Source organism: Amborella trichopoda, chromosome 6 (assembly GCF_054954075.1).
Source record: "Amborella trichopoda isolate Santa Cruz 75 chromosome 6, AtrichopodaSantaCruz75HAP2 v2.0, whole genome shotgun sequence".
Classification (NCBI taxonomy): domain Eukaryota; kingdom Viridiplantae; phylum Streptophyta; class Magnoliopsida; order Amborellales; family Amborellaceae; genus Amborella; species Amborella trichopoda.
Window position 1 is genome coordinate 36,127,135 of NC_142341.1, and position 18,186 is coordinate 36,145,320.

Sequence of the window (18,186 nt, forward strand, 5' to 3'; positions counted from 1 at the left end):
TTCTCGAATATGTCATACAGAGAACAAATTCACATGGCCATTAGACTCAGTTGTTAATGGCCTATGTTTCAGTGGTTCAGAATGAAGTTCTTTTTGAGTGACTTAATTCTCGATGGAAGACTTTCCTGAATCTAGCTTGCCTTGTGTTTATTTTTCCATCATTAGAGTTTCTTAGATGATTTGCAACGCCGTTGCAGCTTTCTGCTGATGCATGTTTTCACCCCTGCTGTTGGATATTCTTGAATTGGCTTCTCTGTTGATTATTGTGTTCTTTTTCCAGCAAATGTTGTTGCTTTTGGTTGAGATTTTATTTTCTTTCTTTTTTCTTTTTTTTGAACCTGTTAGCTGAGATTTTATATTCCTACCGATAAAATTTAATTCTAGGATGCATGGATACCTCTATTTGGCCAAGGTGCCAGTGTTGGTAGGGTCTGATATGGGTAATGGTATGGAATATGGTGGGAATATGGCTCGGCCATATCCTGCTTGTAATTTGAAGTTCATCAAGATTTGGAGTCCCTACTGTACATGGTAATATATAATATTAGGGATGACATGTAAACTAATTTATATTACTCTACAATAATGACCTAGCTAATATTAAGGATGATGTTCAAAATGATTCATATTACTCATTAAGGATGATGAGTCCTTCTAATTTGTGCTTCTGGTTTTAGGTACAATTATTACCAGGTGAAGTATTTTTACAGATATAGATCTTAATTAACTGTTGATCTATCAATCCTTTTCCCTGTTGTAGTTTTGAAATTTTTTGTGTTGAAGTTAGAACATTGAGAACCCCCCTTGATCCCTTGCAGTGATGCATTCATTGTCTGAAACCTTTGATTGTAAGGTTATCATTAATATTTTTCTAATTTAGATCTCTAATATGTTTTAGTTTCTTAAATTTGATATCTATTGTGTTCATATCATATTGAATCTTATGGTTTCAACATGTTAGATAGCTCTGTACCTGTATCTGTGTCCTAGATTTTGGGAAAAGCTGAGTTGTTTCTTTGCTTCCGTATTAATGTCTGTGTACATATCCACATATTATAGATTTATTCATGTATCCTGTATGTTGAATACATTATATGAAGCGTTTATTCTGTTCCAGCTATTCTAGACTTGTTAGAACATAGAAGTTTAAGTACTACGGAAAAAATTAAGTTTCTTGGCTTTTGTTTGTCCCTAAATGTTGCAGATTTCAGAGATTCCTAAGCTCACAGCTGGTTGCACAGAATTTATTGACTCTGCTGAGCAAATACTGAGGAAGAGAAAGCTGAATCGAACGTTACTTGCAAATCATAGTACTCTACTTGACTTGCTTGAGATTCCTCAATTAATGGACACGTATGTGTTTCAGCAGTCAATAGCTTAAATCTGTGAGTTTGCATGTATGCATGTACTTGAGATCAAAGCCCTTAATAAACTATTGGTTTTTGTTATCATTGACTATGCCAATGAAAAATAAGTGAATCAAACATGATTGGTGATGGTCACCTACTCACCTTTGCATATCGATCTTTTCTTATTTAATAAAAGCAAAAGAAACTAAGACAACATGCAATCATGAGGCACGGTCTACAAACAGTAAAATACATGTCATCTGAGCCATCCTTTCAACAGACATCTGTTGTGAATTGTTCCCTTGTGCAGTATCTAGTTTGTCAGTGGAACATCCTCAACCATCTACTGTGGGCAACACATAGTTGAGGTGGCAGTGCTGTCTATTTTTTGTAAACCACATGCATCATTGTTAACAACCCCAACCCCATCTATGAGACGAGTAGTTTTTAGTTGTGTTTATGCAATGAAGTTGTATTTAGAAAAAGCTGTTATCTTTGTAACTTCGTTAAGTGATCACAGTTTATAAGAACATAAGTTGCGGTAGTAGTCCTCTTTTAAAATTGACTGAAATTAAGCAAGTTCTAAATTTAGATGCTGACAGAAAAATGTCGTCACATGGAGACAATGGATCAGATGCTCCTAGCGACTGTGGAAAATTTTTGCGCAGACCCCATCCAAACCAAAGGATGAAAGGGGCCATATGGGCCTGGTGGCTCTGGCGACCTACACCACTGTTTCCCACTCCTACCTTCAAACCCACATTTGTTGCCCTCTGTTTTCTTTTTCTGAGAATGTCCTTTTGTTGCCTTCTTGAAAGACCAAAATCTTTCCATTTCTTTGCTTTCTCCCTCTTCTTTCTCCCCCCATGAGTCTATGGATAATCCATGGCTGCCCATGCGACTCATTCCTCTCTCTTTGTAGGGAAAGAAAGAGAGAAAAGCAGTGGTTTGAAGAACAGGGGTGAGCATGGGAGGGGATTCAGATATGTGTTGACCATTTTGGGAACTCTTGGTGACTATATGCACCAACTAACCTATTTCTCTATATATATGTGCTTTTGCAAGTTCAGAATCAACACAAAACCCTTCGCTTCCTAATTCGTTTTTCCAAATTAGGGGAAGTCCAATACTCCATTTTTCTCTTTCCATATGGGAATGTATGCTATCTCTTACTTCTCTATTTATTTCTAGGTTACGACTCATTCTCATAATTTGTAATTTCTTTTAAGCTTTATAACTTATTTCATTGAAATTGGTAAACAAAACCCGAAAAAAATGCACACAATGAGAGAGAGAGAGAGAGAGAGAGAGAGAGAGAGAGAGAGAGAGAGAGAGACAATATCAGAGGGACACCTAATATTAAGCATTAGGATGAGGATGTGCACAACTGATTGGGAAAGAGAGGGTGAGGGGATATAGTTTTTGGGAAGGATGAGGACTTATGCCATGGCTAGTGAGTGAGGTTGCTGCTCTCTTGTGAGAGAGGGAGAGCTGATGGGTGATTTGCACAGGAGAGGGAGACAGAGCTCAAAACCGTGTTACATTTTTGAGAAAATGACAAGTTGGGAGTAGAGGAGGAGGGATATACATAGAGGGGGAAGGGTTTTGAAAACGATGTGCGTAGGGGAGGGAAATTACCGCGCCCACTGGGCTATCTGGTAGCCCATTTGGCCCCTCCCACCCATTGGTGGGAGGGGGTCCAGGTTCTTCTTTTCAACAGGCGCTTGGAGAATTGGACCTGTTCCTTAACACGAAAAGACAAACTGATTCTGAGCCTTGTTGGTTTTGGCTCATAGGTTCTTTTATAGTTTTAGTAGCTGATGAAGATTTCACCCTTTAAGTTATTTGGAAGGGAGCACAGAGGATTCCTGTAATAAATGCCGTTTTCTTAAATTATTTGATAGGTAATGCTGCTTCATTTATTTAAGCAGCTCTTGTTCTCGTCACCATTCACACGTTCTGTGCATCTGACATTACCTGGGAAGTTGATTTAGCTTCGGATTTTTGGCTGGGAAATTTAAGTGAACTAGAGAGAAAATTAAATTGATTCATTTGCAGATGTGTACGAAATGGTAATTATGATGAAGCCCTTGACTTGGAGGCGTTTGTAACCAAGCTTTCAACAATGCATCCAAGGTGAGTGCAACTTCATTGGCAAATGTATAGTGTTCTTTTATAAATTTATCCTATTGGCTGACATGGGACTTTTGACAACGAAGGTTGCCTGTTATTCAATCGTTAGCAGAGGAGGTTAGTCAGACTACCCAATCAATGCTTTCTCAACTTCTCCAGAGACTTCGTTCAAATATCCAGGTACTTTTGCAAACTTGACTAATAGGTTGAGAGAATGCCTTATGACTAGTTACCTCTAGAAGAAGAAATGAATTAGTCCCTGTTGCTTGTTTTCACTTTTCTCAGTTTATACGAGGATGTGTGGTTTGTCCGTTTCTAAAGAAGCATATAATTTGTGACATTTTTAATACTAAACTAGTTGTCTTAACAGCAAGATTGAGAAATTTGTTACTTTTTTTTACACTATGTCATGGTTGCAGTTGCCTGAATGCCTTCGTATCATTGGATATCTACGCCGCATAGGGGTATTCACTGAGTCTGAAATGCGTCTACAGGTAATGCATTGTTTAGCTCTTAATAGATTCTACTCTTGCACTTTTGGCAGAGAATGGTCTTTTTATAGAAGGATTTTTGCATCTTGGGAAGATCATTGTATTAACCTTCTCTACAGATTAGCTTGATTGTCAGTTTGTGTTGGCTTTTTCATATAGCTCATGTTTTATGTCTGTTTTGTTGCAACCCCTTGCTTTTGTAGCTCTTGTTAACATAGATATTTTCATTGAAAACAGTTTCTGAGATGCCGAGAGGCGTGGCTTGTGGGAATTATAGATGACTTGGACCAGAGAAATGTTTATGAATACTTAAAAGGCATGGTGAACTGCCACAGGATGCATCTTTTTGATGTTGTTAATCAATACCGAGCCATATTTGCAGACGACACATCTGGTAGTGAAGAGAATTATGATGGTGGACTTCTCTTTAGCTGGGCTATGCATCAAATAGAATCACATTTGAATGCTCTTAAGTCCATTTTACCTAAGATTTCAGATGGTGGATCCTTATCAAATATCCTTGACTTGTGCATGGTGAGATGCTTTTGTCTAAGACTGTCTACATGATGAGTTTTTATTTAAAACTGTCTCCCTGGTATTTTTCTTTTGTTTTCTTTTAGATTTAAACGATCATTATACAACTTTCAAATTGCTAGCTTTTCTTTATGGATATGCTCACAGTTTTGTTTAGTTTTGGCTTCCAACAGGTTTGGAAGAGATCTTACTTATACATTCAAACACACTTATGTGAATGCTTTTATGTTTATTTCTGTGTGTGCGTATAACAATTAGTTTATGCCTACAAATTCCTTTTGTTAAGTTGTTCCTTGGTGGCTAAATCACTAAAATCCCAATGTCGGCTAGAGTAACACTTCATACACCCTCAGAACAATAGTGCTAACTATTAAGCAATATCTTTTTTTCCCCCCCTTCATGGTAAATTTATGTAGTTATTTCTTACCTTGCTAGACCCATGGTCTATTTTCAGACCTCAAAAGCCAGATTCTTCTCCAGGGATGGTGAGTACTGCAGTTTTCCCATGATTTTTTGGCCATTTGTTTTATGAGATTCCTTAGCTATTGCCATGCAGAATTCGCTACTCTCAGTTGCTGCCCTGGGTACTTCACTCCTGCATCCTTGACTGGTGTTACTTTTGTCTCATAATACAATTCCTGGCCATTATTTGACACAACTGAAGATGAAGCCATAAAGCCTCCTCCCCCCCTTCCTCCTTCCCCTCTTTCAGCATGGAATGCTATTTACAATATCTACCTGTTAACCTCACACCGCTGCTCTGAATCAGCTATATTTGCTGCCTGTGCTTCAATCTCATCCCCTCCCACCTATGCTCAAGTTGTAGCCTCTTGCCACCCCTTGCCCAACCAGATGCGCAAGTCCTTCGATAAGGGCCTTGCTTGTCCTGGTTCTAAGTCTAGCCCCCAGGAAAGGAGCTCTCCTTTTCTGACTCTGATTCTTTCCACACCGGAGGAGGTGGGCCACCCCCTCACTGTCAAATTGCAAGCTTCTCTCGTGGGATCCTTCTCTCCTTGAAGGGATGACACAAGGGGCGAGAAATGGGCACATCGTCTTTGGGGCGAGCCTCAAGTGACATGCCAGGCCATGTCCAAGGGACGGATCCTCTTCATCTTTCCCTCGCGCGAGTGTGCTCGGAGAATCTCTCAAGTTAGCTTTCGTCCTTCTTTTAGAGGGGTGGTTCTAAAACTTCACCCTTGGTCGCCTCTCGAGGGGTCCTTCAGAAAGCAGAGAATCTGGATTACGGTGGTTGATATCCCACTTCATGAGTGGTCGCCAGTGATTTTCAAAAAAGTGGCCAAAGCCTACGGCTCTCTGGTCGCTATCCACTGGAAGTCTTTGGAGTTTCTACCTCTCGGCTCCATGCGCCTCCTTCTAGAGGCTCATTCCCTCCCTAATTTAGCTTAGGGTGGGAGACTCTTTCTTCCCCCTCTCTATTTCCTGGTCCATGGCGTCTCTTGTCTCTGATTCCTTCTTCAACCACTGACATGATTGGAAACCTCAGAGGCCCAAACCGTCGGACTGGAACCTGGTGACCAGGAAGCGACGCCTCTCCAACAGCTGTCAACGGTCGGCTTCCTCTGATGACATCACCTTTAGGTCGAGCCGCCCCAACGACAGCTTTAAATCAGGGACAGTCCCCAGGCGACCCCGACGCAAGTCTCGAACTTCGCCTTCTGGGCACCTCGCGTCCTCTCCGCTGTCTTCGCCGCCTCGCCCTGCGTTCTCACCATGCCACATGGACCATCCGTGCTCTGACGACGTCAGGTGTGCTTCGCTTGGGGATGGGAACCTGTTTGGGCCTCAAAGCGGCATCAATGGTCGCTCTCAAGTTGAGAGCCCGACTTCTTCACTTGCCGGGTTCCTCGGGCCACCCGGCCTCCTCGGGGTTGGCGACCGGGTCTTCTTCGGTGTGTCACCTCTCGCCTCTCCACTCGTCTTCCCGGAGGTCCCTCACTGACAAGACCCTCTAGTGCCACTCGCCAAGTGGCTTGTCCAGAGGGCCTCTTGCTTGTGCTGCCCTTTCCTCGATTTTTGCACTTGATACCTCACTGCCTCCGCCTCCTATTCCAGCCTTAGGCCCCATCAACCGGCCTGTCCTCAGAGGTGACGCTTCTCCGGTTGCTCAGGTCACGTCATCTCTTCTGCTGGACTTGTCCCAGACACAACCCCCCCTCGTCGGACCCTTCACGCCTTGGGACCATTATCGAGGTGGTTTTCAAACCCCTAACCCTCTCCTCTATGACTTCTCTTGCACTTCGTTCGCCTCTGTCCTTTACCCCCCTCGCTCTTACCCCCTATGTCTCCCCTGCTCTGTTCGAGCCTTGTTTGGCCTCTCCCCCCCCCCCTCTCGCCTCCTCCGTTGGCTGTTCCTCGCTCTTCATCATCTCCTCCCCCGCTACATCGCTTCCGCCCGACGTCCTCCTGTTCGTTCCTGTCCCCTCGCTTACCCCACCCTTCTCCGGTCCCCCCCTCGGAGTTGCTTCCTCTTCCACCCCTCCTCCCTTATCTTTGATGGATTGGTCGCAGTACCCCGTTCTTCCCCTTCATTTCCCAACTCGAGCTCATATGTCAAGTATCGACCCCCAACCTTCCTCTTCTCCGTCTCAAAGGGCACCCTTTGTTACCTCTTTCAGCCATCCTGGCTAGCGACTTTCCCCAACCTTGCTTTCACCTCTCCTTTAACCCGACCTTCTTCTCAGGGAGGCCCCAGGTTTATGGCCCTTTTCCCTTCTTGGCAGGTACCCCTCGGCCCACCCCTACTTCTGCCCCCTTAGCACCCTGGTTACCTCCTTCTGGGGAAAGTTGGTCTTACCCTCTCTCCGTGACCCCGAGCCTCTCTTGGGAATAGACTACTACCCCTCGGTTTTCCCCCTCGCCTCCGCCCCTTTTTGGTCTCGTCACAGTGGATCCTGGTCCCCTTCTCTCGCTCCCTAACTCTCCTCCACTGGCCCCTGAGACATTTCCCCCCCCCTTGCATCTCTGTCCCTTCTACCTCGGCTATCATCCTCGATTCTTCCCCCCGTGAGGAACTGCAAGCCCCGGACCCTTCTTCTCTGGTACCTAGGGGAGATAACGACACTCATGAAAGAGAGGCTGTTTCTACCAGCAAGCAGGCGGAAAATCAATCAGATAAGATGATAGAATTTTTCAGGGTAATGGGTTTTCCCGTCGACAGACCAGAAGGACCCCTCGACCACTTCTTATCTTCGGACGCTGACCGTCGCATGAAGGTGTGTTCTAAAGGCCATAGAGAAATTCTTAATCTCTTCTCTTTGGTGAACTACGACAAAAAACAACTTTTGGCTTTTTCCTCGTCCTCTCAACCACCCCTTCGCGGGACTCAGGTAACAGGAGGTCCCCTGGACTGGCTTCCTCATCCTCCCCCTCAAAGTGGATATGAAAATCCTTTCGTGGAACATCCGCGGCCTGGGATAGCTGTGCAAACAAAAGGTAGTGAGAGATGTGTGCGCTAAACACTGCCCCTCCCATATCGGGACCTACTCTCTAGACGGTCAGACGGGGTCTTGTGGAAATTTACTGCAATCTATGGTCCAAACTCAGCCCAGCTTAGAACTCTTCTTTGGGCTGAACTGGACCTCGTAGCATCCCTCCCTCACCCCTCGTGGTGCTTGGGTGGGGACTTCAACACTTCTAGATAGTCATACAAGAGGAACTCCAACTCCAACATTTCCCAAGGGAGACTAAAATATTTAATCGTCCTCGTCGTCCTCTTTGTCTCCCCCTTCGTCCTCCCCGTCTCCCACATCCTTCACCCGGTCAGTCTCTCCACCCCCATCCTAGAAACTAGAATGAAGTATATGCCCTCTACCCCAAACCCCCTCGCCTAGAGCTCGGGATAATGTTCTCCCGTCGAAAGCCACCAACAGGTCCAAAGCTGCCTCTTATCCGCAGGCTGTGGCCTCTGTGTCTTCCGACCCCTTTCCCTCCTCATTGTCCCAGAAGTTGCATTTTTCACCTTCCTAAGCGCTGTCATCTCTCCAGGACTCTGCCTTATACTCCCCCTTCCATCTTTCTATATCTCTATCCCTCATGTAGAGGTGGAAAGGTCTAGTTCCAAGCTTCGGGCGTCTCTGGTTGGTAGCTGCAACCTGACCCGTACTAATATTAGGGGTATTGAGAAGGTTGCTCAGAACAATGGGGGTTGCCAAACTTTCTTGTAGTCTCCTTTCCTGTGGAGACATCCTTTTCTCTTTTCCTACCCCCCAAGAGGCTTCGGCAGTGCTTCAGGACTCTCGCAACTTCACCTTCCATGGGGCTCATTGCTCCCTTTGGCAATGGTCACAGCTTGACGGTTCCTTCAAGAAGCAAGAGGTTTGGGTTACCTTTCAACATATCCCTCTTCATGCTTGGTGTCCAGAAACTTTTAGGCGACTTGCTTCCGGGTGTGGGTCTATGGTTTCTATTCATTGGATCTCCCTGGAAACTTAAACTAAAGGAGCGATTCGAGTTCTAGTTGAACTTCTAGACCCTCTCTCTTTCCCTAGGTCTATATGGTTAGAGGTTGGTAATCTTTATTATCCTATTCCTCTTACTTGGTCCTACGCTTCTCCCCCTTCCCAGTTTTTCTTGTACAATGACCCCCACTGTCTCACCCCCAATGCTTAGAAGGAAGTTTGGAATAAGGTTGCCAAGAAATTTCGTAGTCGCAAGAGACGAGGACGGCCACCGGACGTCTCTGGGAGAGACGATAGAGCCCTGTATGAGGCTCGCCCACAACTCTCTCCGCCGTTGTCTGCTCATGTCCTGGCGAATTGTGGATCTGGTTCCTTGACCCGTGACCCACCCGTGACCCGGTCCCCTCGTTCACTTCTGTTCACAGATCTAGTAAGGAAGTGTGTCTGCTATCGGGTTGTACTTCCGTCCCGAGCCCCTCTTATTCGAAACCCGACGATCTTGGTGGTCGAGTTTCGAGCCTCTTCCTGGACCTGATGCCCTCCTCTTCCAATCCTCTTACTCCTCTTCCCTTCCATCTAGTCGGTGCCCCTGACATGTGTGCCCCTCTCGGAGAGGTTTCCTTATCTGCAGACGCGTGCCCTGTTAAGGTGGCTCCCTCGGGAGAGTGCGCCCCATCTAAGGGTACACAGGAAGCCACCTCCACACCTCTGGATGATCGTTTGATTGCCACCTGTACTGCTTTGATACAGCCTCTGTCGGTGGTGTGCCCTGCTGTGGCGCCCCCCTTGGACGCGTGTCCCCTGCCAGAGGGCGTTTTCGAGGACTCCCCCTGCTCTTTGTCACTTTCGATGGCAGTTGTTTTGCTTCCGCCGTCTGTACCCCCTTTAGCTGTAGTGCCATTCCTCGGTCAAGCCCCCGCCGTAAGGTGCCGCCCGACAAAAATTTCTCCTCTGGTAGATTTTTACCGCCCCTCTGTCCTCACCATCCTTGTCCCTTTACCATGTGGCATACTCTCCCAGCCCCATTTATTGCGCCCCTTCCCCTCCTACCCTTTCCTCGTTCCCTGGTCCCTGCTTGTGGAACCCCGCTAACCAGATGCTGGCCCGACTTGTATCCCATCTCTCCTCCAGGTGGTTGGTTTGTCAGGAGCCCGACCATTTGATCCATGGTCCTCGCAGCCTTCTTCTGTTTGATACGGCTTCAGCTTCGTGTGGCCATCTTGCCTTGCTACGTTGCGAACTTCCCTTGGGATTTCGCTCTATAGCGTCGGCCATCTCGACGATTAGTTTGCTGCCAGCCTCCTTGTCCTCGCAACCTTGTATTGTCTGCCCCCCATTCCCCCTCCTGGAAGAGGCTAGCTCCCCCTCTCTTCTATCCTCGTCCTCTTCCTCCCCTGCTCTTTCCTCTCCTCGATATTCTCTCCTCTCCTTGATATTCTCTCCTCTCCTCGATATTCTCTCCTCTCTGTTGCCTCTTTATCCCCTTCTTATCTCTAGCCTTTGATAGCTCTCCCGTCGTCCTCCTCTTCTCCGATCCCTTCTGTCTTTCCACTTTGGCACAGATGGACCCCTTCTACCCCTATTGGGACTAGGAGGCTGATTATCCCCCGTCTCTCGTCGGCAAGCCGAGAGGCCTAATTCCCCACATCGTCACTCGTGAAAGGGTCTTTACATGCCATCACTGTTTGAGCCCGTACTGTGTTTCCCACCATATTGTTTCGGTGTCCCACCACCTAGCCTACCGTCCTCCTTCTTCTGTGTTGGTCCACTTCAGCCATCCCTCTCTTTGTGTTTTCCCTTCCCCCGATTGGTATTTGCCTCAGGATACCCTCTTTTGGTCCTCACCTGGTTCCGGTCTTGTGCATCCCTTGCCCTCCTCCCCACCATCTCCTGTTGTCACCTCCCCCCCTCCTCACCCCATTAATGTACTCCCTCCCCTCCCCTGTGACCTTTATCCCTCCTTTTCCCCCTCCCTTGTGACCTTTATCCCTCCTTTTCCCCCTCCCCTACTGTTTTGTTTCCGGAGCAGGACTCCTCAACAATGCACCGTGATGAGCCCAGTACTTATCTGGAGGCGACCCTGTCAGGCTGTGAAACTCCTAGGTTTGAATCTGGGGTTCCCCCTCTTTTTCCACCTGCCTCTTTTCCCCAAGAGGACCTTGTGCTGAAGTGGAGTGCGTAGACGAGAAGACCAAAGACTTGGAGAAAATGAATGACATGCTTCGGGTAATGGGTTTCCACTCTGAGGCAGTGAGGGGAGTAGAAAGCAGCTCCAGGACTCGTGAACCTCAGCATTCTGCTGAGCTGGGTTTCAATGGAAGAAGAGAGCTTTTAAACCTCTTCTCCTCCCTAGAGATTCGTGGTTCTCCAGTCTCTTTAAGTCCCCCTCCACCCAGTTTAGTTTAGTAGGCATGGTGAGACGCTCACCTAGAATTGCCTCTATCCGGCTGTCCTCCTTCTCCCCATGCAGATAATCACTTGGAATATTAGAGGCCTTGGCCTCCAATCTGAAAGGAATGCTATCAAAGACCTATCTCTCAAGCATCACCCCACCATTCTCGCCATCTCTGAAACCAAGCTTCTTGAACCTTCCCTTATACAAGTGCGCCAACTATGGGGGAGACTTTCTTGTCAGTGGGTGGCTCTCCTATCTCCCATCAGTTGGGGCCTCAGGAGGTATCTGGGTCTTGTGGGATCCGACTGAACACTCTCTCTCCTCCTCTCATATAGGGGGATTCTCAATCACCATTTTGCTTTCTCGAGCTTATGACCATTTCAAATGGAAATTTATTGCAGTTTACGGCCCTTGTTCCTCTTCTGATAGCCTCGCTCTCGCACCCTACTTGGTGCTTGGGGGGTGATTTCAACATCACCCGTTGGTCTCATGAAAAGAATACCTCTACGTCCTTCAACCCGGACATGACCCAGTTTTCAGATTTCATTTCCAGAAACAACCTTATAGAAGCACCTCTACAAGGCAACAGGTTTACTTGGTCCAAGCATTCAGTTCACCCCACTTTGTCGAAATTGGACAGATTCCTTTTCTCGACTGAGTGGGATGAAATCTTCCCTGGTTCACATGCCTTGTCCTTGCCCAAACCTGTCTCTGATCACTGCCCTATTCTTCTTTCCACCCTGGCCTGCATTAGGGGTCCTAAACCTTTTAGATTTGAATTATTTTGGTTGGAAGAAAAGGAACTATCCACCCTCATTCCCCTTTGGTGGAATTCCTATAATCAACAGGTCACAGGGAGAGCAGGCTTTCAGCTTCAATAAAAAATCCAACTTGTTAAGTCCTCCCTTAAAGGTTGGCGATCTTCGCAGTCTACAAACTTTAGGCTCATCAAATCGGGGCTTCTGCTGAAACTCCAAGAACTTGACCAACTTGAAGAGTCTCGCCTGCTCTCCTCAATTGAAGCTGATCTTAGAAACCAATATAAAATGGAGTATCTAGATATCCTCAAAAAGGAAGAAATCTATTGGTTCCAGAGGTCAAGGGTGCTGGGGATCTCAACACTAAGTTCTTCTATAGAATTGCGAATTGTCGGAGGAGAGGTAATTCCATCTGTATCTTAAAAGTTAATAATCACTACCTTGACCAGCTGGCCGAGATTGAAGCTGCTATTGTTGATACTTTAGGAACCTCTATACTGCTCCAATGGACATAGACCTCCCATGAATGACTTAGACTTCCTAACCCTCTCTACCGAGCAGGCTTCTTGGCTCGAACGCCTCTTCCTTGAGCATGAAATCCTCAAAGCCCTTGATGGCCTGGCCAAGGACAAAGCACCTGGTCCTAATGGGTTCCCCATTGCCCCTTTTAAAATTTTCTGGGATACCTTCTGCAATGATTTCCTTAGTTTTTTTGCCGAATTCTTCAATTGTGGAATCCTCAATAAATCTATCAAAGCCACCTTCATCACATTGGGCTCAAAAAAAGAAGGGGCAGAGGAAGTCAATGACTTTCAACCCATTAGCCTTCTCAACTCTTCCTATAAAATCCTCTCTAAAGTCCTGGCTTCTAGATTACAGCATGTCCTACCCTCGGGTATCTCTCCTGGCCAAACGACATTCATCAAAGATAGACAGATACTTGATGGGGCTTTATTAGCCCTTGAATGCATCCACTCCAGGCACCTAGCTAAAAAACCAGGCCTCATTCTTAAAATTGACTGGGAAAGGTCTACGACCATGTTAACTGGTCGATCTTGGAAGAAACAATGCGCCGTATGGGGTTCAGTAACCAGCCAACCTTGGTTCTCTATTTTGATCAACGGAAGCCCAAAAGGATATTTCCAGTCATTGAGAGGTCTTAGACAGGGGGATCCTTTATCCCCCTTCCTCTTCGCGATCGCTGCAGAAGGTTTTAGCAGATCCCTTAATCGGCTCTACCAAGCTGCCTGCTTTCGGGGTTCCAGCCGACTGGGAGAGGACCAATTGTGTTTCATCTGCAATACGCAGACGATACGTTAGTCTTTCTTGATGCCTCCCACTCTGAGCTAGAAAACCTTCGTATTTTCCTTAAATGCTTGCAGTTGGCCACGGGATTCAAGGTCAATATGGAGAAATCCAAAATGATGGGGGTGGCCATCTCTACTGACAGAATTTCAGAGATGATCCAAAGTTGGGATTGTCAAGTGGGGGATCTCCCTACTATTTACTTGGGCCTCCCACTTGGTCTTGGGAAATCGAAGAAATGTCACTGGTTTCATATAATTGACAAAGTGGATCGTAGGCTTGCTGACTGGAAGGGCCGGTACCTGTCCCTATCTTGCAGGATTACCCTCATCAAGGCCACGTTATCCAATGCCCCAGTATACATGATGTCGCTCTTCCACATTCCGGCTTCGGTGGACCATAGGTTAGAACAGCTGATGTGTAATTTTCTCTGGTCTAGTCAAGCAGAGAAAACCAAGTTCCACCTTGTTTCCTGGGATGTGGTTCTCCTTCCAAAAAAGCAAAGGGGTCTGGGTATCAGGAACCTTAGAAGACACAACCTGACCCTTCTAGCAAACTGGTGGTCAGCCAGACTCTCCCTATGGGCCCAAGTCCTGCGACATAAATACAATGTCCCTGCTCAAGAGTGGCTACAGTTGTCTCGAACCTGGTCGAATGCTTTAGGTGTTTGGAGATCTCTCATAACTACGCTGGAGGCATTCAGGAAGCAGGTCAGATTCCATCCGAGAGCAGGCAATAGAGTCCTTTTTTGGAAGGATCTCTGGATAGGCCAAGCTTTGCTTAAAGATCGTTATCCACAACTATTTCTGGCCACGAGGAATATAGAAGCGACTGTAGAGGAGGAATACATCTTCGAAGGACCTAGAAGGCATTGGAACCCCTCTTTAAGAAGAAACCTAACAGAGGTCGAAACCTCTCAATTCCTGTCCCTCTCAACCTTACTCTTTAAAACTTTTATCCCCCCATAGGGAAGAGATAAGCTGATGTGGCCTTTGACTCCTTTGGGGACTTACTCAGTTCTTTCTTTCTATAAACTGTTAGCCCAACCACCTACCTTCGCCCTCAACCATACTTCGGCACAGGTCTGGAAGTCTATTACACCCCCGAAAGTTCACTTCTTCAGTTGGATAGCAGGCTTCAACAAGGCCCTTATGGGGATCTTGATGTCGACCCTTTGGGATCTTGATCCCAACTTTTTGGAGATCTTGCTACCAATCATAAAGTGTATGATAATCAAAGATTATGTATACTCTTTAAAATAGTGATCTCATTATTTATATCAAGCAAGCATAGTTGTGTTGTTAGTAAGATCATTAGTTCGGTTGTTGTCTTAGTCTTTAAGGTTGGGATCAAGATCCCTAATAACAAGAATCGGGATCCCTATCTGTGGGGTACAAGATCCCAAAATTTAAAAATTGAGATCCTTGAGAGATTTGTTTAAGGAGTGACATAATCGAGATTCTAAAAGGGATCACCTACCTAAGTAGGAGATCCCGGTAACTATGGGCTAGTTGAAACATCTGATAATGATCTAATTCCTCCCATAGACTTCAAAGGAAAGAAAAATATGCTGCTAGAGATCGCTTCTCGTGTCGAAGATAGGATATCTCCTGTCTCGGTTGGTACACCTGTCATACATTCTTGCCTTGGGAGCATGTTTGGTGTCTGATTCCCAAATTTCTTTTGTAGTCCGAAGAAACATAAAACCCCTACTAACTAAAGGTTGCATTGAGTGCAAGAATCAAGAGATTACGGTCAAGTTTTTAGTCTCCCACTTTTCAAATGAAGGATTTGTCTTTTCAGGTTCAACAATTTTACTATTGATGTATCCCAACGTCCCTTTTCGACCAATAAACATCTTAGCAGATTGTGACAATTTCATATAATTGGTCCCATCAAGTTTAATAGTTGTAGTCTGCAGTCCAAGGTTTTCGCCATGGATACCCATGTGAGAGTTTACACTCTTGAGTATTGGTGGTGGTAGAAGAGTGCCCTGAATCACTGATACTTGACATATCAGCCACTATTTAGCTAAGAACACCAAAAAAGCCCTTGCTGATTACGACACACAGCAAGAAAACTTTGTTGATTACCACAAACAGCTAAAAACCTTACTGATTACCACAAACAGCTACTTGAATCACTGATATTTGGCACATCAACCAGTATTTAGCCAAAAACACACAAAATGATTACCACAAACAGGCAAAAGAAACTTGCTGATTTCCACAAACTACTACTTGATCTCACTCCACCTCGAGATCTGAGACCATCCATACATAGATCTCAAAGAACTATTTACAACTCATGTCAGGGGTGCGACACATTAGAGGGGTCCAACAGCCACTTGAAACATCAAGATAAAATCCCAACCAGATTTAGGGTTTTCAATTTGGTACACAAACTCAACCCATGAAAAATTAGTTTTGACTCACCGCTTCAAATTTTCAAATCTGAGTTTTTTTTTTCCTTCGTTCCACTTATTCCACCTATCACAAAGAAGATTCACAAAGGGAAGGAACCGTCATAGTTAGTTTTTTTCCCTCATACCTGATTTTCACAAATTTAGGGTTTCTAACCGTACAGCAATTATTTCTCTTACCACAGTCAGATTGCGTCATTGGGGTCTCATAAACATCTATAGAAGCCTCCTACTTGATACCAAGTTAAAAATGAAGAACTTTGCATTGTGCTACGACTCATCAATGTCTGAAACCTGATGGTTCCATGTACAAAACTTGGAATCAGGATGAACAAAACTCTGACATGCCATCTACAGAGGTGGCGACTGGAACGAGATTTACAAACTGTATGCCCACCCCTCTACCCCTGCTCTTGATCCCTACCCCTTCTTCTTCGCCCCTATCAGATCCTCCTAGTGCAACTACCCTCCCTCAGCCCTCTTTCGCTCAAGTGGTTTCCTCCATGCCTGCTGCGCTGCCACCTTTGTCGGCTACCCTAGCACCTGTCCTGCTACCTTCACCCCTACCTTGGCCCCGCTCTCCCCACCTTCCCCTTATCATCCCTACTTTGGCGGAGGTGTCAGGCCCGCTTAAATCCAAACTCCTCTCTTCCTTGGTGGGCTCCTTCCATCCTGGAAGGGACAATTTCAGATCTATTGAAAAGTGGGGCCAACTTTCTTGGAATGAACCTGACTTAGGTTGTCGTCGGCTATCTTCTGGGGCTATCCTTTTATCTTTTTTAGTTTCCTTTCTGAGGGGAGTGCCTTATGTGCCCTATAGACTGCAAATACTCTAAACTTCATGGAAACAACCCTGAAACTTCATAAATGGTCTCCGGTGGAAGGGGCATTTAAGAAGCAGAGGGTTTGGGTAACTATCTCCCACCTACCTTTGCATGCGTGGTCCCCCACCACTTTTAAGAAGATTGCCAAAGCCTACGGGACTCTGGTAGAGATTCACTAGAAATCTCTAGAATTCCTTTTGTTGGGATCCATCCTCTTACTTCTGGAAGTTCTAGACTCGAGACTTACCCCTCCTTCCGTTTGGCTGAGGCAGAGGAATCCTTTTTTCTCCTTCAAGTGTCCTGGTCTATGGCATCTCCTCCCTCCCCTAGTTTCTTCACCCCGATGGCTGACTCCCCCTCGCACCAGCCTGATCCCACAACCTAGATAGAGGTGACCAAAAAACGCCACCAACCCCAGCGGCGCCACTAGGGGGTGGACCTCGGTTAGCTCAAGCTCGAGGGCCGAGCCGCTTTGCAGGTCAACTGCCTCCTGCCAACAATCGAATTCTTCGGGAGACTCGAGCCTAACAACAACATTGAACCTGTACACAACCTTTCTGGCCACGTCACCCGGTCTAAGTTTCAATCTACTGTTAGCACTTGCAAATCCACAGGTGAAGTACCAGTCAGATCAATCGACAACATGGCACCTGTCCCGGCCGACCCTTAGGTCTTGCCAAGTGGCATCGTACCCTCCTGACGTGCCAAGGAAATCTGGGTGGATGACGCTCCCCCTCTGCATGCTTGGCCGCCTCACCTACCCTCAATTGCAAGCTTCTCTGGCCACACCTCCTCTCCATTGACTGCTTTGTCCTCGGCTCGGGCCAAAGACCTGATCTCCCTCTTGCTCAATGCCTCTGGGCTCTGCGGGCCAGGAACCGGCCCATATCCCTATTACCCCTACTGTGGCACGCTCCTTAGCACCGACCCTTTCATCCCCCAACACTGTGACATTTGTCCCCCCTTCCTCAGTGACCTCGGGAGAGACCAATTTCCTGCCCATCTCACTGCCTCCCCCAAATCACTTATCCGCCTCCTCTCCTAGCGCCCCTTGAGATCCTCACTTCATCATCTCCCCCTCCGCCCGCTACTCCTCTCTCCTTGTCTCCCCCTTCTGCTCTACCCCCCCCTTGTGCAACCCCCCTTGCTCTCCACCCCGTTTTTCTCTATTTCTCCACCTCTCTCCTCTCCTCCATCTCTCCTCGTTTGACGAGGCTCCCCTCTCTTCCCCCCCCCTTTTTCCACCATCCTTGCCCTGTTGTGCTGTCGTCTACTCTGTTGCCGCTTATCCTGCTGTCATCCGCCACCTCACCCACCAACTGCACCTCTCTCACATCCTTGGAAGCTGCTCAGCCTCCCATCCATCTTCTCCCTCCAGTCTCATCTCCGCCTTGCAATCCTCTACCAATCCACTCGGAGGTAACCCCAGACTCGCCTGAGACAGGCCCTATTTCTATCACTTCTATTTTTGGCCTTTCTGCTCCGCACATCCCACCGGTGTTTCGATAACCAGAGGCTTTTGCGACACCCTTGTCTGACCCTAACCCCCCGTTGGAG

The 18,186-nt window shown here is 46.6% G+C and overlaps 1 protein-coding gene across 2 annotated transcripts in view; it reads left to right on the forward strand.

The window, feature by feature from the left end:
- The window catches only part of LOC18435084 (conserved oligomeric Golgi complex component-related / COG complex component-like protein), a 34,522-nt gene that overhangs the window by 6,632 nt on the left and 9,704 nt on the right, over positions 1-18,186 (forward strand). For both annotated transcript variants that reach the window (XM_006845137.4, XM_088868909.1), the window contains exons 3-7: positions 1,205-1,353; positions 3,408-3,485; positions 3,569-3,662; positions 3,902-3,976; positions 4,211-4,507. In XM_006845137.4, coding sequence (XP_006845200.1) covers positions 1,205-1,353; positions 3,408-3,485; positions 3,569-3,662; positions 3,902-3,976; positions 4,211-4,507 — 693 coding nt within the window. The remainder of the gene's footprint in view (positions 1-1,204; positions 1,354-3,407; positions 3,486-3,568; positions 3,663-3,901; positions 3,977-4,210; positions 4,508-18,186) is intronic.